Source organism: Bos indicus, chromosome 26 (assembly GCF_029378745.1).
Source record: "Bos indicus isolate NIAB-ARS_2022 breed Sahiwal x Tharparkar chromosome 26, NIAB-ARS_B.indTharparkar_mat_pri_1.0, whole genome shotgun sequence".
Taxonomy (NCBI): domain Eukaryota; kingdom Metazoa; phylum Chordata; class Mammalia; order Artiodactyla; family Bovidae; genus Bos; species Bos indicus.
Window position 1 is genome coordinate 16,462,005 of NC_091785.1, and position 19,783 is coordinate 16,481,787.

The 19,783-nt window shown below is 40.7% G+C and overlaps 1 protein-coding gene across 1 annotated transcript in view; it reads right to left on the reverse strand.

Moving 5' to 3' along the window:
• Positions 1-19,783, reverse strand: part of LOC109553148 (cytochrome P450 2C21-like) — a 51,951-nt gene that overhangs the window by 14,680 nt on the left and 17,488 nt on the right. The window contains exons 5-7 of the mRNA XM_019953103.2: positions 7,716-7,892; positions 6,640-6,781; positions 3,147-3,334 (exon numbers count right to left, since the gene is read on the reverse strand). Coding sequence (XP_019808662.2) covers positions 3,147-3,334; positions 6,640-6,781; positions 7,716-7,892 — 507 coding nt within the window. The remainder of the gene's footprint in view (positions 1-3,146; positions 3,335-6,639; positions 6,782-7,715; positions 7,893-19,783) is intronic.

Consider the following 19,783-nt stretch of genomic DNA (forward strand, 5'->3'; position numbering starts at 1 on the left):
TTCCTTTTCTAGTTGCTTTAGGTGTAGAGTTAGGTTATTTATTTGACTTTTTTCTTGTTTCTTGAGGTATGCCTCAAGAGGTATTGCTATGAACTTTCACCTTAGCACTGCTTTTACATGTCTCATAGGTTTTGGGTTGTTGTGTTTTCATTTTCATTCATTTCTATGCATATTTTGATTTCTTTTTTGATTTCTTCTGTGATTTGTTGGTTATTCACAATTCGTTTTTCTTTTTTCCTCTCTGATTCATTTATTTCTACCATTCTATCTTCTACCTCACTAATCCTATCTTCTGCCTCTGTTACTCTACTATTTGTTCCCGCCAGAGTGTTTTTGACCTCATTTATTGCATTATTCATTATATATTTACTCTTTTTTATTTCTCCCTGGTCCTTGTTAAACCTTTCTTGCATCTCCTCAATCCTTCTCTTCAGGCTATTTATCTGTGATTCCATTTTGATTTCAATATTTTGGATCATTTTCACTATCATTATTCAGAATTTTTTATCACATAGATTCCCTATCTCTTCCTCTTTTGTTTGGTTTAGTGGGCATTTATCCTGTTCCTTTACCTGCTGGGTATTCCTCTGTCTCTTCATCTTGTTTATATTGCTCTGTTTGGGGTGGCCTTTCTGTATTCTGGCATTTTTTGGAGTACTCTTTATTATGGAGTTTCCTCACTGTGGGTGGGGTTGTATGGGTGGCTTGTCAAGGTTTCCTGGTTAGGGAAGCTTGTGTCAGTGTTCTGGCGGGTGGAGCTAGATTTCTTCTCTCTGGAGTGCAATGAAGTGTCCAGTAATGAGTTATGAGATGTCAATGGGTTTGGAGTGACTTTGGGCAGCCTGTATACTGAAGCTCAGGGCTGTGTTCCTGTGTTGCTGGAGAATTTGCTTGGTATGTCTTGCTCTGGAACTTGTTGGCCCTTGGTGGTGCTTGGTTTCAGTGTAGGTATGCAGGCGTTTGATGAGCTCCTGTCGATTGATGCTCCCTTTAGTCAGGAGTTCTCTGGTGTTCTCAGGATTTGGACTTAAGCCTCCTGCTTCTGGTTTTCAGTCTTATTTTTACAGTAGCCTAAAGACTTCTCCATCTGTACAGCACCATTGATAAAACATCTCCTTTCGAAAACAATGGGCTGCTTTTCTGGGTGCCTGATGTCCTCTGCCGGCATTCAGAAGTTGTTTTGTGGAATTTACTGAGCGTTCAAATGTTCTTTTGATGAGTTTGTGGGGGAGAAAGTGGTCTCTACGTCCTATTCCTCCGCCATCTTAAGACCACCCCACCACATTTTGGGAAAATTTTTCTTAAGACACAAGAGAATTGGATATGTGTAAATGCTAATAGAAAGGAGCCAACAGGGAAGGAGAGAATAAAGAAAAAAGAAGAACTGATTATTTAATTATGAATGCTCAAACTACTGCACAATTGCACTCATCTCACATGCTAGTAAAGTAATGCTCAAAACTCTCCAACCCAGGCTTCAGCAATACGTGAACCATGAACTTCCAGATATTCAAGCTGGTTTTAGAAAAGGCAGAGGAACCAGAGATCAAATTGCCAACATCTGCCGGATCATCAAAAAAGCAAGAGAGTTCCAGAAAAAAAAAAAAAAAAAAAAACACATCTATTTCTGCTTTACTGACTATGCCAAAGACTTTGTGCAGATCACAATAAATCATGGAAAATCCTGAAAGAGATGGGAATACCAGACCACCTGACCTTCCTCTTGAGAAACCTGTATGCAGGTCAGCAAGCAAGAGTTAGAACTGGACATGGAGCAACAGACTTGCTCCAAATAGGAAAAGGAGTATGTCAAGGCTGTATATTTTCACCCTGCTTATTTATCTTATATGCAGGGTACATCATGAGAAACGCTGGGTGGGAGGAAGCACAAGCTGGAATCAAGATTGCTGAGAGAAATATCAATAACCTCAGATATGCAGATGACCCAACCCTTATGGCAGAAAGTGAAGAAGAACTAAAGAGCCTCTTGATGAAAGTGAAAAAGGAGAGTGGAAAAGTTGGCTTAAAACTCAACATTCAGAAAACTAAGATCATGGCACTCAGTCCCATCACTTCATGGCAAATAGGTGGGGAAACAGTGGCAGACCTTATTTTGGGGGCTCCAAAATCACTGCAGATGGTCACTGCAGCCATGAAATAAAAAGACGCTTACTCTTTGGAAGGAAAGTTATGACCAACCTAAACAGCATAATAAAAAGCACAGACATTATTTTGCCAATGAGGTCTGTCTAGTCAAGGCTATGATTTTTCCAGTGGTCATGTATGGATGTGAGAGTTGGACTGTGAAGAAAGCTGAGCAGTGAAGAAATTATGCTTTTGAATTCTGTTGTTGGAGAACACTCTTGAGAGTCCCTTGGACTGCAAGGAGATCCAACCAGTCCATCCTAAAGGAGATCAGTCCTGGGTGCTCATTGGAAGGACTGGTGTTGAAGCTGAAACTCCAATACTTTGGCCACTTGATGCGAAGAACTGACTCATTCAAAAAGACCCTGATGCTGGGAAAAATTGAAGACAGAAGGAGAAGGGGATGACAGAGGATGAAATGGTTGAATAGCTTCACTGACTCGATGGACATGAGTTTGAGTGGACTCTGGGAGTTGGTGATGCACAGGGAGGCCTGGTGTGCTGCACTTCATGAGGTCACAAAGAGTCAAACATGACTGAGCAACTGAACTAAACTGAACTGATTGAGTTGGTGACTATAATATTACCCGGATGGGCTGCACGGTCTTCCAGAAGGGATCAGTAGCTCAAATGCAGGTAGGGAGGAAGAAAACTGTTGCATTAGACTTTTGACAAGTGAAACGGATAAGGAGGTGCTTACTGATTAAGTGGTAAGAGTAATAAAATATACACTGGAATATAAGGGTTGGACAGAAGATTAGCCTAATGAACAGGCAGAATATGGGACTAACAATTTACTGAGAATCCTGTGGGAGTCTAAGTACTACTATATTTATTAAAATGTATCTACAAACTAAAAGGAAAGAAGCATGTGGTCAGCGGGTGAAATACCTGAGATATGACTGTGTAATAATATAGACAATTAGGCAATCTATACATCTTCTGCTGTGATAGTTGAACCTAAGAGTCTTAATGAGGAGTATAGATGAAATACCTCTCACCTTGGGAATGAGATATTCTCTGAATTTAATGTCCTGAGCTGCTGCATGGGGTAGGTTGTTGGGGACAATGTCAATGTATCTCTGGATCTCGTGGATCACAGCATCTGTGTAGGGCATGCGGCTCCTGTCCTGCATGCAGGGACTCCGGTTTCTGCCAACCACACGGTTAATTTCTTCCTGGACTTTAGCTGGCAAGGTAGAAATCAGAATTTATGTCAAGTGATAAAGATATTTTATCTTCTTAATCATGATTACATTGTGGTAGGATATGGAGAGAAGGAAAAATTACATGTGTTTCCCTACAAGGGAAAAAAAGATATAGAATCAATGTCATGGGCAAATTGGAATTTCATTAGAGACTTAAATACACACATATATAAAGCACAGTTACATCATGAAATTCATTTCTCAATTCTGATTCTCTCCTTTGTGTATTTTTTAAAATAAACTCAGGGATGTGGGATCTCAAAGGCTCACATCATGCAGTTTAACCATTTTGTTTATGTCAGTTTTATTTTATAAAGGTTCTAAGAGAGTAGAAGTACTCCATGCAGTAAATACTTAATAAATGGACCAACTGAACAATATGCTTGGTTGACTCAACACATAGGAATAATGAGTAAGTTAAGGGAGAATATCCATGATGACAGAGTAGAAAGACTCTGAGATCACCTCCTCCCACAAGCATTACAAAATGATTAATACAATGATTTACAGAGCAACTATCAATAAGAACAACCTGAAGTCTAAGAGAAAGTTCTTCAACAACTAAAGATCTAAGGATGGAATCATGAGATGCATAGGAGAAGCAGAAACATAGCACAGTTAAGACCATACCCCGGGGTAAGAGACCCATGAACAGGATAATTACAATTACAGAGGTTCTTCCTGAGAAGTGAGGGGTCTGAACCCATCACTGGGCTCCCTAACCCAGGAGTGCTGCACCAGGAAGATGAGCCCCCAGAGCACTTGGCTTTGCAGGCCAACAGGGCTTATTTCAGATGATCTAGTGAGCTGTGGGAAGTAGAGACTCCACTCTTAAAGAGTGTATACAAAATCTCACCCACTCTGGGACCCAGAAGCAGGAGCAGTAATTTGAAAGGAGCCTGGGTCAGACCCATTTATTGATCTTGGACAGGCTCCCAGAGAGGCACAGGACAGTTGGGGCTCACCTCCAGAACACATATGCTGGTAGCAGCTACTTTGGAGAGCTCATCCCAACACATGGACACAGATGATAGTGAGTGCAATTTTAGAATCTTCCCTGTGGTTTATTAGTGCCAGAACTTGGCCCTTCTCATCAGCCAGTTATCACCCATTCTTGGATGTGGGAGGCCAAGTAGCTAGCTGGGCTGGGACATAGTCCTACCCACCAGCATGCCAGTTACTATAGCAGCCCTGACCCCCAGCTGTCCCTGGACCCAACTCCTCTCAACCATTGGGAGACACCAACCCCTGGTCTCCCTGGGCCCCCGTTTAGACAATGGGCAGGCCAACTCCAATTCCAGGACCCCTAAGGTCTTACAGCCAGAGAACACAGGATCTGGCTCGCCCTAACAAGATACCCAAGACCCTGCAGCCAGAGAAGCCAGGATATGGCCTCATATACCAGAAGGCAGGTACTATCCTCAAGACTCCTGGGGCCTGATCCACCAACTAGCAGGCCAACCTCAGCCCCAGGACCACAGCAGTCCTGCAGCCAACCATGTCAAGATCCAGCCTACTCAATAGCAGGTCAGCACCACTAGAAGACATCTTGGGTCTCAGGCTCACCCAACAGCAAACTGACACCCAATTCTAGGAAGCCCCAGAACTCTCTGCCAGCCATCTCAGGAAGAGGCCCTGGACCCAGCTCTAACCACCAGAGGACCAGCACTAGACTGGACCCCATGGGCTTTCATAACCAGCTGCCACATGACCCAGCCCCACCCACCATCACCCAGCAGCTACTCCACTAGAAAAATGTATTGAATACAAATGGAAGAAAAACAAAGTTGAGGAAACAATTCCTAGACAAAATAGACTTTAAAACAAAGACTGCATGGAACAAGTGAAAAAAGAAGGACATTACATAATGATGAAAGAATCAATCCAACAAAAAGATACAACCATTATAAATCTATATGTATATAGATTTATAATAGTGCTAAGTTGTTTCAGTCATGTCTGACTCTTTGTGACCCTTTCAACTGTGCCCACCAGGCTCCTCTGTCCATGAGATTCTCCAGGCAAGAATACTGGAGTGGGTTGCCATGCCCTCTTCCAGGGGATCTTCTCAACCCAGGGAATGAACCCACATCTCTTATGTATCACACACATGTTGGCAGGTGAGTTCTTTACCACTAACACCCCCTGGGAAGCTCGTAAATATATATACATATAACTGGTTCACTTCGTTTTACAGCAGAAACTAATACAACATTGTAAGACAATGAAACTCAAAAAAATAAAAATAGAAGTGTCTTAATAGGTCAAAGCACAAAGCATGATAGAGTAAAGGAAATATTCTCTTAGATGAGGATTGAATAAGAAAAAAAGGAGGATGAGAAATTACATTTTTCAGGAAATTTTGTTTGACCAAAAGGGTGTATTTGAACAGATTTTTTGTGTATAACTTTTTAATTTAACTCAAGGGCAGGGCACCCAGCCCAGCTCAGAAACTCAAGGGCAGGGCACCCAGCCTAGCCTTCCCTGTTGTCATGGGGGTGTGTGAACCCAGAGCCTCCTGTCTCACTCATATATACCCGTTTAGCATTCCCTCCAGAGAGGGTCCTCCTGCCCACAACCTAGGTAAATGCGAGATCCACCTTTCCCACCAGGGCTGCCAAAACTGGTCTGCTTTCCCCACCAGAATGATGTTGTTATTGCTAACCAGGGAAACAGGAAAAAGGTACAGTCTCTATCCTCACAGAGAAGGCAATGGCACCCCACTCAAATACTCTTGCCTGGAAAATCCCATGGACAGAGGAGCCTGGTGGGCTGCAGTCCATGGGGTCGCAAAGAGTTGGACACGACTGAGTGACTTCACTTTCACTTTTAATTTAAAGAGTGAGGTTTTTTGATGAAGAAAGATTGTGATTTTGTTGAGTCAATCTTTCCATTGCAAATGCATCTGAGTAGAATTAACTTTTGACAAAAGTACATTTATGTGGACTTGGAAGGCTTATCAAGCAATATCATTGTAGAGAAGATTCTTCACCATCTGAGCCACCATGGAAGCCCTACTGCACCTGACCTGATGCAAATCAAGGATACTCCACCACAGTAGGGAGGACAGTGACCTCTGCCCTCCATAACTCTGCTACTGGTTAACTATTTCATTCTCCTTTTTTGCTATACTCTAATTTAAATGCAATTCATACAATGATAGGAAGATGTACTAAGGATGGAAGTTTTTCTTGGACATCTTCGAGGCAGATGAAAAGTAGAAAAGTCATCAGTGCCTGCCAATTTCTAACCAGAATTTGATCCTGTCCATAATATGTGATACTACCTGTGACCTCTGGGTGCTTCAGCAGGAGCAGCAGTCCGTATTTCAGAGAGATGCTTGTTGTCTCTATTCCAGCAGTAAATACATCCCATACAGTGGTGATCAAGTTGTCCATGGTAAACTCAGACTGTTTATTGTGTTTCTCCTGGCAATGATGTATTAGGATTACATGATAAGTAAAAGCAACTTACAAGTAACTTACAATAATTCCATAAAACAACATAATTGTTTAAGTTTACTTATTTGACAAATTAAGCCAAACATTAGAGAATGTTACAGATGAAGGTAAAGTTAGATGTGTTGTTAGAATTTCTTCAATTAAAATATAACCAGAGTTAAACTTCCAAGTCCTTTCTGATTCCTCACTTTCTCACCCACTGGAGTATATCAGTTCTTCAGTAATTTCTATCTAACCTGACTCTTATCAAGTCATCACTGCTACTCACCATCAGTTCAGGCATCTATTGTCAATTTCATCATATCTGAATTTCTCACTCAGGCCTTCAGAACCACCTATCCTCAAACTGAAACACTATTCCCAAATTCATCAGTCATTAAACCCACGACAGTTCCTCAGTTACTATCAAGACAATCTCTTTAAAAATTCCACTTCATCACTGCACTTATCTTTCCCTGAACCAGTTTTATCATCTCTGCTAATCCTCAAAACCTACTTCATCTGTTTTCTACTGTCTTTCCAAGAGTAAGCCTTTCTAGATTCCCATCCATTTCTGCCTTCTCTCATTTCTTACATCACCCATTCATGGAATTTATTTAATGAAAGAGAATATACCATCTATCACTTATCTTGAATGTGTGTGTGTGTTTCAATCTGTTCTCAAATAAAGAACCAGCTTTAACATGGTAAATATAAACACTTCCAAGCAATTTTCAGTGACAATGCAGAAATAATTCAAGACATCCAGTATGGTTTGCACAACAATAGGTTGCAATGAATATATCTTTAAGAAGGAGCATTTGTTTTAATAAACTGATTCCACTGAGAAGAACAAAGCTATTCCATGCATCACATCACTCCACCTACAAAGATGAAGCAGCAAATCTGGATCCCATTTTACCTTTTCCATTTTAATCAGGAAGTAATCAATAAAGTCTTGAGGGTTATTGAGGTCCAAGGATTCTTGGTGTTCCTTTATTTTCTCCAAAATAAACTTTCTTTGCTCAGTCATGTTTTTAAATAATGTGTTATGACTCCCTGGGAGATAATGTAGTAAAGAGGGGAAAGCATTGTAGAGCTGAAAAAGAAAAGAAACAGTCAATTCATTCAGCAAACATTTACAAGCCCATATTATGGTGCAGACATATTGCTATAAAATGAGCAAACAAAGATAAGTAAGATATGGTTCTTGCACTGGAACCCATTTGGGATTTGAAGGAAAGGGAACTGATAAAATGGCCTGAATGAGAGTATGCACAAATTAACAACTAATTTCAAAATCATTAGAGTTATTTTCCTAACTATAATTCTGAAGAAATTCAGGATCATACCACATCTTTCCAAATGAGGGTACTGAGGTTCAGAAATGCCGGAGTCCAGCTCCAGCAGCCAGGGAACCAGCCTGAAGGGGTGAGCGGTGTCGGCGGACGATGATGTAGTCTCCAACTCATAGTACGGAACTACATGTTTATTTCAAGCTTCAGGTTCTCTTTTATACTTTGACCAAAGCATTAGGTCAGAGGTTTGACATTTTCAGTTTCCCCCACCCAGATTTACTGTCTCCAGAAATCATTGTTGTCCTACAAACAGAGTTCCTGCTTCAGCGATTCTCTCAGAATCTCAGGCTTTACTATCTACTATCTACTTTCTCTTATGTGTCCTATACTTACTTGTGATTACATTGTAACTCAAGACATATTCCTCCGTTTATTTCTTATCTTTCTAAATCCTGTTTGCCCCAGCATCTTAAGATCACTATCTCCTAAAAAGGCTTCTAGCTATTCTTAATTATCCCTAAGCCCTAAACTCAGCAAACTACTTTTGCCATAAATATTTCCCTCACAAACAGGTCTCAGAAAACAATCCTTCCCATGGCCTCAAGCTAAGGCCTACGTGCTCATCCTGGGACAGTCTTTGTAAAGATCCTTGAACAAATGTCAATGGTTATTTTATAGATTATTTTCTGGGCACAACCGCAGAAGGCTTTGTGCTTTCTCATGCTTCTCTCGAGCACCTTAACATTCTTTCCAGCCAACTCAACCAAAGAAAGGAAAGAACAAGTCAGAATCACAAGTCCTAACTCCTTCACCCTGGGACCGTGCCTGCGAGATGAGGAGAGGCGGTTGGGGCCGTGCCTCCATTTTGTCAGTAATGCCTAACGCGGCTCCTGACACAGAAAGGTTAGTCAACCAGTCTAAGTCACAAAACTAGTGACAGAGGTAGATTCCAGTGTTCATCCCAGTTTACACTACACACGTGTCTACAGAGAGTCACCCAAACAGTGTGCAGGGATCATACACTTTTTCTACATTTATCTTTATGAAAATATATTAACTGTTGACACGTATTATATTAGTTTCAGGCGTACAAAATGGTGATTCACCATTTACATGCATTACAAATTGATTGCCATAATAAACCTAGGAATCATCTGTCATCATACAGTTATTGAAATGTTATTGACTCTATTCCTTATGCTTTATATTACATCGCTGTGACTTATTACATTTATATTTGAAGTTTATACTTCTTAATCCCTTTTACCTGTTTCATTCATCCCTCTACTTCTTCCTCTTTGAGGACCACCAGTTTCTTCTCTGTATCTATGAATTTGTTTCTGTTTTATTTTGTTTGTTTTAATTTTTAGATTCTAAATATGAAGTAAATCATATGATATTTGTCTTTGTCTGCCTGACATTCTTCCCTTACCATAATATCTGCGAGGACTATCCATGCTGTATAAAAGGCACAATTTCATGCTTTTATATGGCTGAGTAATATTTCAGTGTGTGTGTGTGTGTGTATACCACTTCTTCTTTATCCTTTCATCTGTTAATGGACACTTAGGTGATTTCGATATCTTACCTACTGTCAACAATGCTACAATGAATATAGGGGTGCATATATCTTTTTGAATAAGTTTCTCTTCTTCAGATAAATACCCAGAAGTTTTCTAGAGAGAAGTACCCAGTTAAGTCCCAGATCTTATAGGACCTCTATTTTTAACTTTTTGAGGAACCTCTATACTGTTTGCCATAGTGACCATTTCAATTTACATTCCTACCAACAGTGCATTAGTGTTCCCTTATCTCCACATCCTCCCAACACTTGTTATTTCTTCTCTTTCTTATAGTAGCCATTCTGACTGGTGTGAGGTAAAATCTTTTAGTGTTTTTATTTGTATTTTTCTGATAATTAGTGTTTTGACCATCTTTCCATGTGCCTATTAGCCAACTGTTTGTCTTCATTGGAAAAATACCTATTTGAACCTTCTGTCCATTTTTTAACTAGGGTTTTCTTTGGGTTGTTGAAGTGTATGAGTTCTTTGTGTATTTTGAACACTAACTCCTTATCAGTTGCATCATTTGCAAATATATTCTATTCAGCAGGCAGGCATTTTGTTTTGTTGATAGCTACTTTTACTGTGCAAAAGCTTTTACATTTAAGTAGGTCACATTCCTTTATTTTTGCTTTTGTTTCCCTTGCCTAATAATGCATAACCAAAAAAATATCAACAAGACTAATGTCAAAGAGCGAACATCTATGATTACTTCTAGAATTTTTATAGTTCTGGTTCTTACATTTAAATCCTTATCCATTTTGAATTTATTTTTACATGTGGCATGATAAAGGCATCCAGTTTGATTCTTTCATATGTAACTGTCCAGTTTTCCCAGTACCATTGATTGAAGAGGGTGTCTTTTCTACATTTTGTATTCTAGCTTCTTTTGTTGTATATTAATTACCTACTAGGTGTGGGTTCATATCTAAGCTGTCTCTTCAGTTCCATTGATCTATGTCTGCTTTTGTGCCAGTACCACACTTCTTTTTCTTTGCTTGCTGTGGCTGGAACTTCCAGTACTATGCTGAATAAATGTGGGTAGAGTGGGCATCCTTGTGCTATTCCTGATTTGAGAGGAAATACTTTCAGGTTTTCACCATTGAGAATGATGGGAGCTTCTCCTATGGGGGCTTTATTACATTCAGGTATGTTCCCTCTCTATTCACTCCAGAGTTTTTATCATAAATGGATGTTGAATTCAGTCAAAAAGTTTCTTTGCAAAACTTTAAAAATCATATGACTTATTCTTCATTTTTAATGTGATGTATCACATAGATTGATTTGCAGACACTAAACCATCTTTGCATCCCCAAAATAAATTTGGCTTATTCATAGATTATAACATGTTAATGTATTGCTGATTTCAATTTCATGCAAAGATGGGCACCATAAAGGAGAGAAATAGTATGGACGCAACAGAAACAGAACATATTAAGAAGAGGTGGCAACAATAAACAGAAGAACTATTAAAAAAAGGGGGGGGGTCTTAATGACCCAAATAATGATGAAAGTGTGATAACTCACACAGAGCCAGACATCCTAAAATGTGAAGTCAAGTGAGCCTTAGGAAGAATCACTACAAACAAAACGAGTGGAAGTGATGGAATTCCAGTTGAGCAATTTCAAATCCTAAAAGATGATGCCGTGAAAGTGCTGCACTCAATAGGCTAGCAAATTTGGAAAACTCAGCAGTGGTCACAGGACTGGAAAAGGTCAGTTTCATTCCAATCCAAAAGAAAGGCAATACCAAAGAATGTTTAAACTACCACACATTTGCACTCATCTCACACACTACAAAGTAATGCTCAAAATTCTCCAAGCTAGTCTTCAACAGTATGTGAACTGAGAAACTCCAGATGCTCAAGCTGGATTTAGGAAAGGCAGAGGAACCAGAGATCAAATTGCTAACATCTGTTGGATCATCAAAAAAGCAAGGGAGTTCCAGAAAAACATCTACTTCTGCTTCATTGACTACACCAAAGCCTTTGACTGTGTGGATCACAACAAACTGGAAAATTCTTCAAGTAATAGGAATACCAGACCACCTGACCTGCCTCCTGAGAAACCTGTAGGCAGGTCAAGAAGCAACAGTTAGAACTGGACACGGAACAACAGACTGGTTCCAAATTGGGAAAGGAGTACATCAAGGCTGTACGTCACCCTACTTATTTAACTTATATGCAGAGTATATCATGGGGCTTTCTGGTCTGGATGAAGCACAAGCTGGAATCAAGATTGCCTGGAGAAATAGCAATAATCTCAGATATGCAGATGACACGACACTGATGGCAGAAAGCAAAGAAGAACTAAGGAGCCTCTTGATGAAAGTGAAAGAGAAGAATGAAAATGCAACTTAAAAACTTAACATTCAAAAAACAAAGATAATGGCATCTGGTCCCATCACTTCATGGCAAATATATGGGGAAGCAATGGAAACAGTGACAGACTTTATTTTCTTGGGTTCTAAAATCACTGAAGATGGTGACTGCAGCCATGAAATTAAAAGACACTTGCTCCTTGGGAGAAAAACTGTGACCAACCTAGACAGCATATTAAAAAGCAGAGACATTATTTGCTGACAAAGGTCCATCCAGTCAAAGCTATGGTTTTTCTAGTAGTCATGTATGGATGTGAGAGTTGACAAAGAAAGCTGACCACCAAAGAACTGATGCTTTTGAACTGTGCTGTTGGAGATGACTCTTGAGAGTCCCTTGGACTGCATGGAGATCCAACCAGTCCATCCTAAAGGAAATCAGTCCTGAAAATTCATTAGAAGGAATGATGCTGAAGCTGAGGCTCCAATACTTTTGCCACCTGATGCGAAGAATTGACTCATTAGAAAAGATCCTGAAGCTGGGAAAGATTGAAGGCAGGAGGAGAAGGGAATGACAGAGGATGAGATAGTTGTATGGCATCATCAACTCAGTGGACATGACAAGATCCAGGAGTTGGTGATGGACAGGGAATCCTGGCATGCTTCAGTCCACAAAGAGTTGGATGTGACTGAGTGACTGACCTGAACTGAATATTATGTTGAGGATTTTTGCATCTAGCTTCATCAAAAGTATTGACCTTAATTATTCTCTTCTTTTTAGTGTTTTTTTTTTTTTCCTTTTCTAATTTAGGTTTAAGCATAATATTGGCATCATAGAATAATTTTGAAAGTGTTCCTTTGGACATGTTTGGAAAGGTTAGGCATTAGGTCTTTTTAAAATATTTGGTAGAATTCACTCGTGAGGCCATCTGGTCCTAGATTTTTGGTTTTGGTGAGTTTTGATTCCTGGTTCTATTTCATTGCTAGTGTTCACTCTTCAGATTATCTATTTCTTCCTGATTCAATCTTGGTATGTGTGTTTATATGAATTTATCCATTTTCACTAGGTGTTCAATTTGTAGGTATATAATTATTCATTGTAGTCTCTCATGATTCTTTGAATTTCTGTGATATATTTTCCTCTTCTATTTCTGATTTTATTTATTTGAGCGTTCTTTTTTTCTGATGAGTCTGGCTAGAGTTTATCCAATGTGATTATCTTTTCAAAGAACCAGCTTTTAGGTTCACTAATCTTTTCTAGTGAACCTAAAAGCTGGTTCTTTGAAAAGATAATCACATTGGATAAACTCTAGTCAGACTCATCAATCTTTCTAAAGTGGGTGACTTTATTTTGGGGGCTCCAAAATCACAGCAGATGGTGACTGCAGCCCTGAAATTAAAAGACGCTTACTCCTTGGAAGGAAAGTTATGACCAACCTAGAAAGCATATTAAAAAGTAAAGACGTTACTTTGGCAACAAAGGTCTGTCGAGTCAAGGCTATGTTTTTTTCCAGTGGTCATGTATGGATGTGAGAGTTAGACTATAAGGAAAGCTGATCACTGAAAAATTGATGCTTTTGAACTGTGGTGTTGGAGAAGACTCTTGAGAGTCCCTTGGCTGCAAGGAGATCCAACCAGTCCGTCCTAAAGGAGATCAGTCCTGAGTGTTCATTGATAGGACTGATGTTGAAGCTGAAACTCCAATACTTTGGCCACCAGATGTGAAGAGCTGACTCATTTGAAAAGACCCTGATGCTGGGAAAGATTGAGGGCAAGAAGAGAAGGGGACCACAGGGAATGAGATGGTTGGATGGCATCACTGACTCAATGGACATGAGTTTGGGTAAACTCCGGGAGTCGGTAATGGACAGAGATGCGTGGCGTGCTGCAGTCCATGGGGTTGCAAAGTGTTGGACATGACTGAGCGACTGAACTGAACTGAACTGAATCTTTTCTATTGCCATTTTAGTCTCTATTGTTTATTTAATCTGTGATATTTATTATTTCCTTCCTTCTGCTAACTTTGGGCTTTGTTTGTTCTTTTTCTAGTTTGTTTTGTGTGTGTGTGTGTGTGCGCGCGCGCGCGTGCGCGTGCAGCAGTTTTATTAAATTAAGAAAAGGGACAGAGAAAGCTTCTGACATAGACATCAGAAGAGGGACAGGGACATCAGTCTAAGCAAGGGAGTTAGTCATTATTTATTAGTCATTATGATAAATCAAAAGAATGTCTCAATGTTGTAAAGATCTTACTAGATCCACTCCCATAATTAACATTTTAAGATAACAGAATTAGCCAGAAGGTTTTCAGGAAAGAGAAATTGTCCTCAAGCAGGATGTATTGTTGTTATATAATCTTTAGTACAGAGTTTAAACTGAGTTGTTTGTTGTGTAATCATCAGTACCAGGCTTAGAGGAAAAAAAAGTTTTATGTGACTAAGACTAACGAATGTAGAGGGGAAAAAAAGATGTTTGTCTTTTCCTCCTCCTTGAGAATTCCAGACCCCTATCTCCACTTCATGAGCTCCAGATCCCTTTCTCCTCCTCAGGGACACCGGACTTCTTATCAACCTGCCTGGGAATGTACTCTCTTATTCCCCCCTTTTCTTTTAAGACAATTATGTTGCCAACAGAAAAGGACACCGTTTTCATTCCGTAACTACTTGCTGCTGTTGAGAGGCATCGTCCCTAAATTGTTGAGGCAACATATTCTCCTAACCCTCATATTGAAGGTCTCTGATCCAAGGGCCCCAAGTAATAGTTGGAGGAGGCTGTGGCACTCCTAGGTTACAAATGGTTGTCAGACATGACTGAGCGACTGAACTGAACTGAACTGAATCTTTTCTATTGTCGTTTTAGTCTCTATTGTTTTATTTAGTCTCTGATCTTTATTATTTCCTTCCTTCTGCTAACTTTGGGCTTTGTTCTTCTTTTTCTATTTTGTTTTGTGTGTGGGAATTGACTCTCTCAGGACAACCATTTGTAACCTAAAGGCTTTCCAACGGTTAGAAACAAACCCCATTTTGGAGTTACAGATGTGAGGCAAAATAGTCATTAAACCAAGTTAAAACATAATCAAAATTAAAAGTACATTATGTCCATAGTTACATCAATCCATCTTAGGATTGCTAGTGGTCATCAGATCCCAAAGAGGCATCACATACGATTGTTGTGGTGAAGAGGTGAAGAAAGTCCTTTCCTTGAAGTGGAGAAACCCACCATGGGAAGCCTTCAATTGATAAGGCGATTGAAAAGCTGAAAGCTGAGTCACATGGTTAATTTTAAGGCTTCAGAGTCTATAACAATATCTGTGTGTAAGAAGGGTCTTCCATAGATACATTCAAGGGGGGACAGACCTTCCTTTTTAGGGGCAGTTCCAGCCCTCATTAAAGCTACAGGTAGAACTTTAAACCAACAGTCTTGTGTTTCCTGAGTTTGCTTACACAGATGCCTCTTACTAATGTCATTAGCCTTTTCAGCTTTTTCTGAATATTGATGTCTCCAGGAACTGTGTAAGTGATATTCTATTCATAAAGTTGGAGCCACTGTTGCTCTGAACTTTAGAGTTTAAGATCTCACTTACATCGTGAGAAGTCAGTACAGTAAGATTTTGTCCATTAGTCAACTTATGACCTATAGACATTAGCAGGTCAATAGCAGCAATTACCCTTAAGGAATGTGGCCATAAGTTGTTTTTTTTTTTTTTTTTTTTTTTTACTAAGAAACAAACTCAATTCTGATCTTGTGGGCAAGCTCAAAGCAGGAGCGTGCAAGAGAACAGTTTTAAGAGCCTTAAAAGCCTATTGAGTCTCTGAGGGCCTAACCAGCTTGTCGGTTTAGACCTGCTGAGTCTCAGTTGTAAGTTTATATAAAGGCCAGGCAAGTTCTCCATAACCAGGAATCCAAATGTGGCAGTAGCCTGTAATGCCAAAAATCCTCTCAATTATCTTAAAGTCATGTTTGGCTCATTTAGGAATTTCAGGCAATAAAGTATAAAGATTAGGCACTTACTATTTGTATATCTTGAATTAGTCTCCATTTATCATTTGACATTTTTACACCCAAAAAAGGAGTGTTGCATGGACTATTACAGGGAATTAATAGCCCCTGTTCCTTTAAATCTTCAATGATGTGTTTTAACTCTTCCTTAACCTCGGGCTTTAGTGGGTACTGCTTTTGATGTGAAAATAGGTGAGGGTCTTTGAGGTTGATAACAACAGGAACAGCATTTTGTGTTCAACCCTCAGTTTTTCCATCAGCCCACACTTTAGGGTTTATATTCTGTTCAATTAATGGGAGAGGAAGAGCAGGCTCCATATTCATGAAGACAGAGGCCTGGACCTTGTTCATTATATCCCTCCCCAGAAGGGGTGAAGGAAATTCTGGCACAATTAGAAACTCGAGAAAATAGCACAGAGTTCTAGTTGTAGTTTAAAGGACACCTGAGATAATGTTTGGCTTATCCAGATAGTCCCATTACGGTAGTGGATTAGGAGGAAAGAGGACCAGAGGCTTCAGTGAGCACACAGAAAATTGCCCCAGTGTCTAAAAGAAATTGACTGATTGGCCCCCCACAGTTATTAATACCCGGGGTTCCTCAGGTGTAATTAGGATGGGAGCTTGTGTGGGGAACCCTGGGCACCTTCAGTCCCAATTGTCTTGAGAGTCCAACCCATGGGGCCTACACCTCGGAAGGCAGTCTCTTCTCCAGTATGGTCTTTTGCAGACTGGACATGGAGCCGGGGGCAGCTTAGATGCCTCAGGCCAATCCCACTTGAGATGCCCCTCATTTCCACAGTAATGACAAGTCCATCCCTTTTCACCCGGGTCCCTCTGGGCATTTTTCCTCAGGCTGTTTCAGAGTGGATCTAACAGCCATGCTGGGGCTTTAGTCTTTTGCCTGGTTCTTTTTTGTCTCATTTTCCTCCTCATATTCTCCACCATAATATACTGTCTGAGACAGCTGCAACAGTTTTTCTAAAGATTGATTTGGTCCAAACGCCTGTTTTTGTAACTTACAGCAGGTATCTGGAGTCGATTGAGTGAGAAAACTACCTTTTAAGATCATTTTTCCCTCTGTAATTTCAAGATCAACATCAGCAAACTTGCAGAGAGCCCTCTGTAGTCTATCTAGGAATTATCAGGAGTTTTCTTCTCTCCCTGTTCTATGTCAGTCTTAGCATAGTATAAAGTCCTTGTGCTCACTTGAGTCCTTCAAGAATACATCCAGCAATCTGGCTCTGTTATTGGAACCACTTGGCTCCCAGTAGGAAGGAGGGCTATTTCATGTTCCCTCTTGCCCCTTGCCTTCAAGCCATTCATCTCCAAAAGTAGTGGCTTCCCCCAAAACTCGAGTTTTTGAATTAAGAGTCAGTGTCTGTCCCAAGACATACATTACATCTCTCCAAGTAAGGTCATAAAGTAAAGTTAGTCCCATAAAGCCTTCTATGTACTTTTTGGATCCTCTAAATAGTCTCGACCACAGTTGGGACTGTTTGAATTTCTACTGAGACTAAGGCAACCCCTCCTGGGAGGGCACCCTGATTCTCAGCCTGTTCAGTTGGTAGCCCCAGATACAGAGGCAAAGTAAGCCCCAGATACAGCCCCAGATACAGGAGGCAGCTGAAGGCTTCATACCCAAATCTGCACACTTTGTACATAAGTCTGGCATGTCTTGCAGAGAGATAAAGAGCAACACATCTGCCACTTCTACCCATTTCCTTTGTTTTCTACAGAACTTGTCTAGTTGTAAAATGGTATCATAATTGAGAGACCCTTTAACTGGCCAGTGTTCCCCATTTTCCAAAGGATAATGTGGCCTTTCAGTATCACAAAAGATCAGACGTGTATTTTTTAAACTCTGGAGATCAAACTTGTCCCAAGTTTTTTAACATTGTAAAGGAATGGTTCTGGAACTGTTAATTCCCATCTGTAAGAGAGAAAAAAGCAGCACCCACGGCCGTGGCTTCTTTCCACCAGAGGCGTCCCTCCCTACTCTAAATGAGTGTGCAGACAGACTTGCCAATGAAGCTTTCCTTCCCTGGTCAGAATTAGTCTGTCCCTTACTGACACAGGCATCTTACTCATCCCTCCCGGTTCTACCACCAAGGTGGGGTGGAGATGCACCAGGGGTAGACCTGATGGCTTACCAGATTGATTTCTAGTTTCTTACCACCAAAACCTTTGTTTGATTTCCCAAGTAGTTTCCCAGAATGTTTCCCAAGCTAGGACTACTAGAGGAAGCAGCTATCTTATGTGTGCCATGTACATTTCTAAATACAGTCCTGACTGCAGTAGAAGTGGTGAGTCATAAAGAGACAAGCAACTACCAAGATGTCCCTTCTGAGTGTCACTGTGCCAGTATATGTGATAGCAAAAGAGGTGGTAGAGGGCTGGCCAGGGACGAAAAAGTGATTTTTGTCCTCAAGCTACTAGGTCCAATCATTCCAGTTCCTTTCCACAGATTCCGCAAAAGGAATATCTATGGAATTGAGACAGAAGCCATTGGAGAGCTTTCTCTGGTCTGCTAACAGCTAGCACTACCAAAGAAGAAGCCCATTGCACTTCCAATCGAAACAGATTCTACAATTCTCAACCTATGTCCTCAAAAACCTCATGGTCACCAGCAGTGCTTTTATCCACATAGATAAGAGGCACAGTCATGACAAAAACTCACTTTTAGGACTCTGGGCCCTGAGGCAGGCAGTCAAGAGAATGACCTTTAGCCTGAGAGACTTTCCTGGAGCTAGAGCTCCTGCTCGCTCCCAAACAAGCTCTTGTAACTTTTGCCTTCTAGCAAGGCTAGGCGCTTCCATACTTGGGGTTTAAGTAAAAGTGCATAGTATCAGCATGAATCCCAATTCCCTTGAAAGTCTATGATCCAACAGACTAGGTTCAGTATCAGTTCAGTGGTTCAGTCGTGTCCGAGTCTTTGCAATCCCATGAGCCACAGCATGCCAGGCCTCCCTGTCCATCATCAAATCCCAGAGTTCACCCAAACCCATGTCCATCAAGTCGGTGATGCCATCCAACCATCTCATCCTCTGTCATCCCCTTCTCCTCCTGCCCTCAATCTTTCCCAGCATCAGGGTCTTTTCAAATGAGTCAGCTCTTCACATCTGGTGGTCAAAGTATTGGAGTTTCAGTTTCAGCATCAGTCCTTCCAATGAACACCCAGGACTGATCTCCTTTAGGATGGACTGGTTGGATCTCCTTGCAGTCCAAAGGACTCTCAAGAGTCTTCTCCAACACCACAATTCAAAAGCATTAATTCTTCAGCGCTCAGCTTTCTTAACAGATTAGGTTAGTAGTTCTAATTCCCCAGTTACGGAATGGTCAAAGAGACCAGAAAAAATTGACCGAGAAAGGAAAGTTCACTCCACATGCTTTGCCCACTTATGGCCACTCCCCTCGAAGGAATGTTGAGTGCCTCTTGGCATTGGCAGGTTGGCATAAACCCCTAACAAGGCTCCCTTTTGGGGAGCTGCCTTCAGTCATTATGAGGCACCTCAAAACCACTGAGCAGGGCTCATCACTTCCTTCGTACAGGGTGTGTCATTCATTCACACACGCAAACCATAGCATTAGTAAAGTAAAGCAAAAAATGTGTATACTGAGAAAGCAGAGAGGCTAGAGCTCTTGAGTGTTCTTACCTTGTCCTGAAAATCCCGGATGAGCCCCCAAGATGATAGCTTACAGTGAACTGTGTCGGATTTGTGATCTCAGAAGATTTAGCTTCGGGACCAGAGACCATTCTTGATCACTCAAGAGCTTTTGTGTAGCAGTTTTATTAAAGAAAGAAAAGTAACAGAGAAAG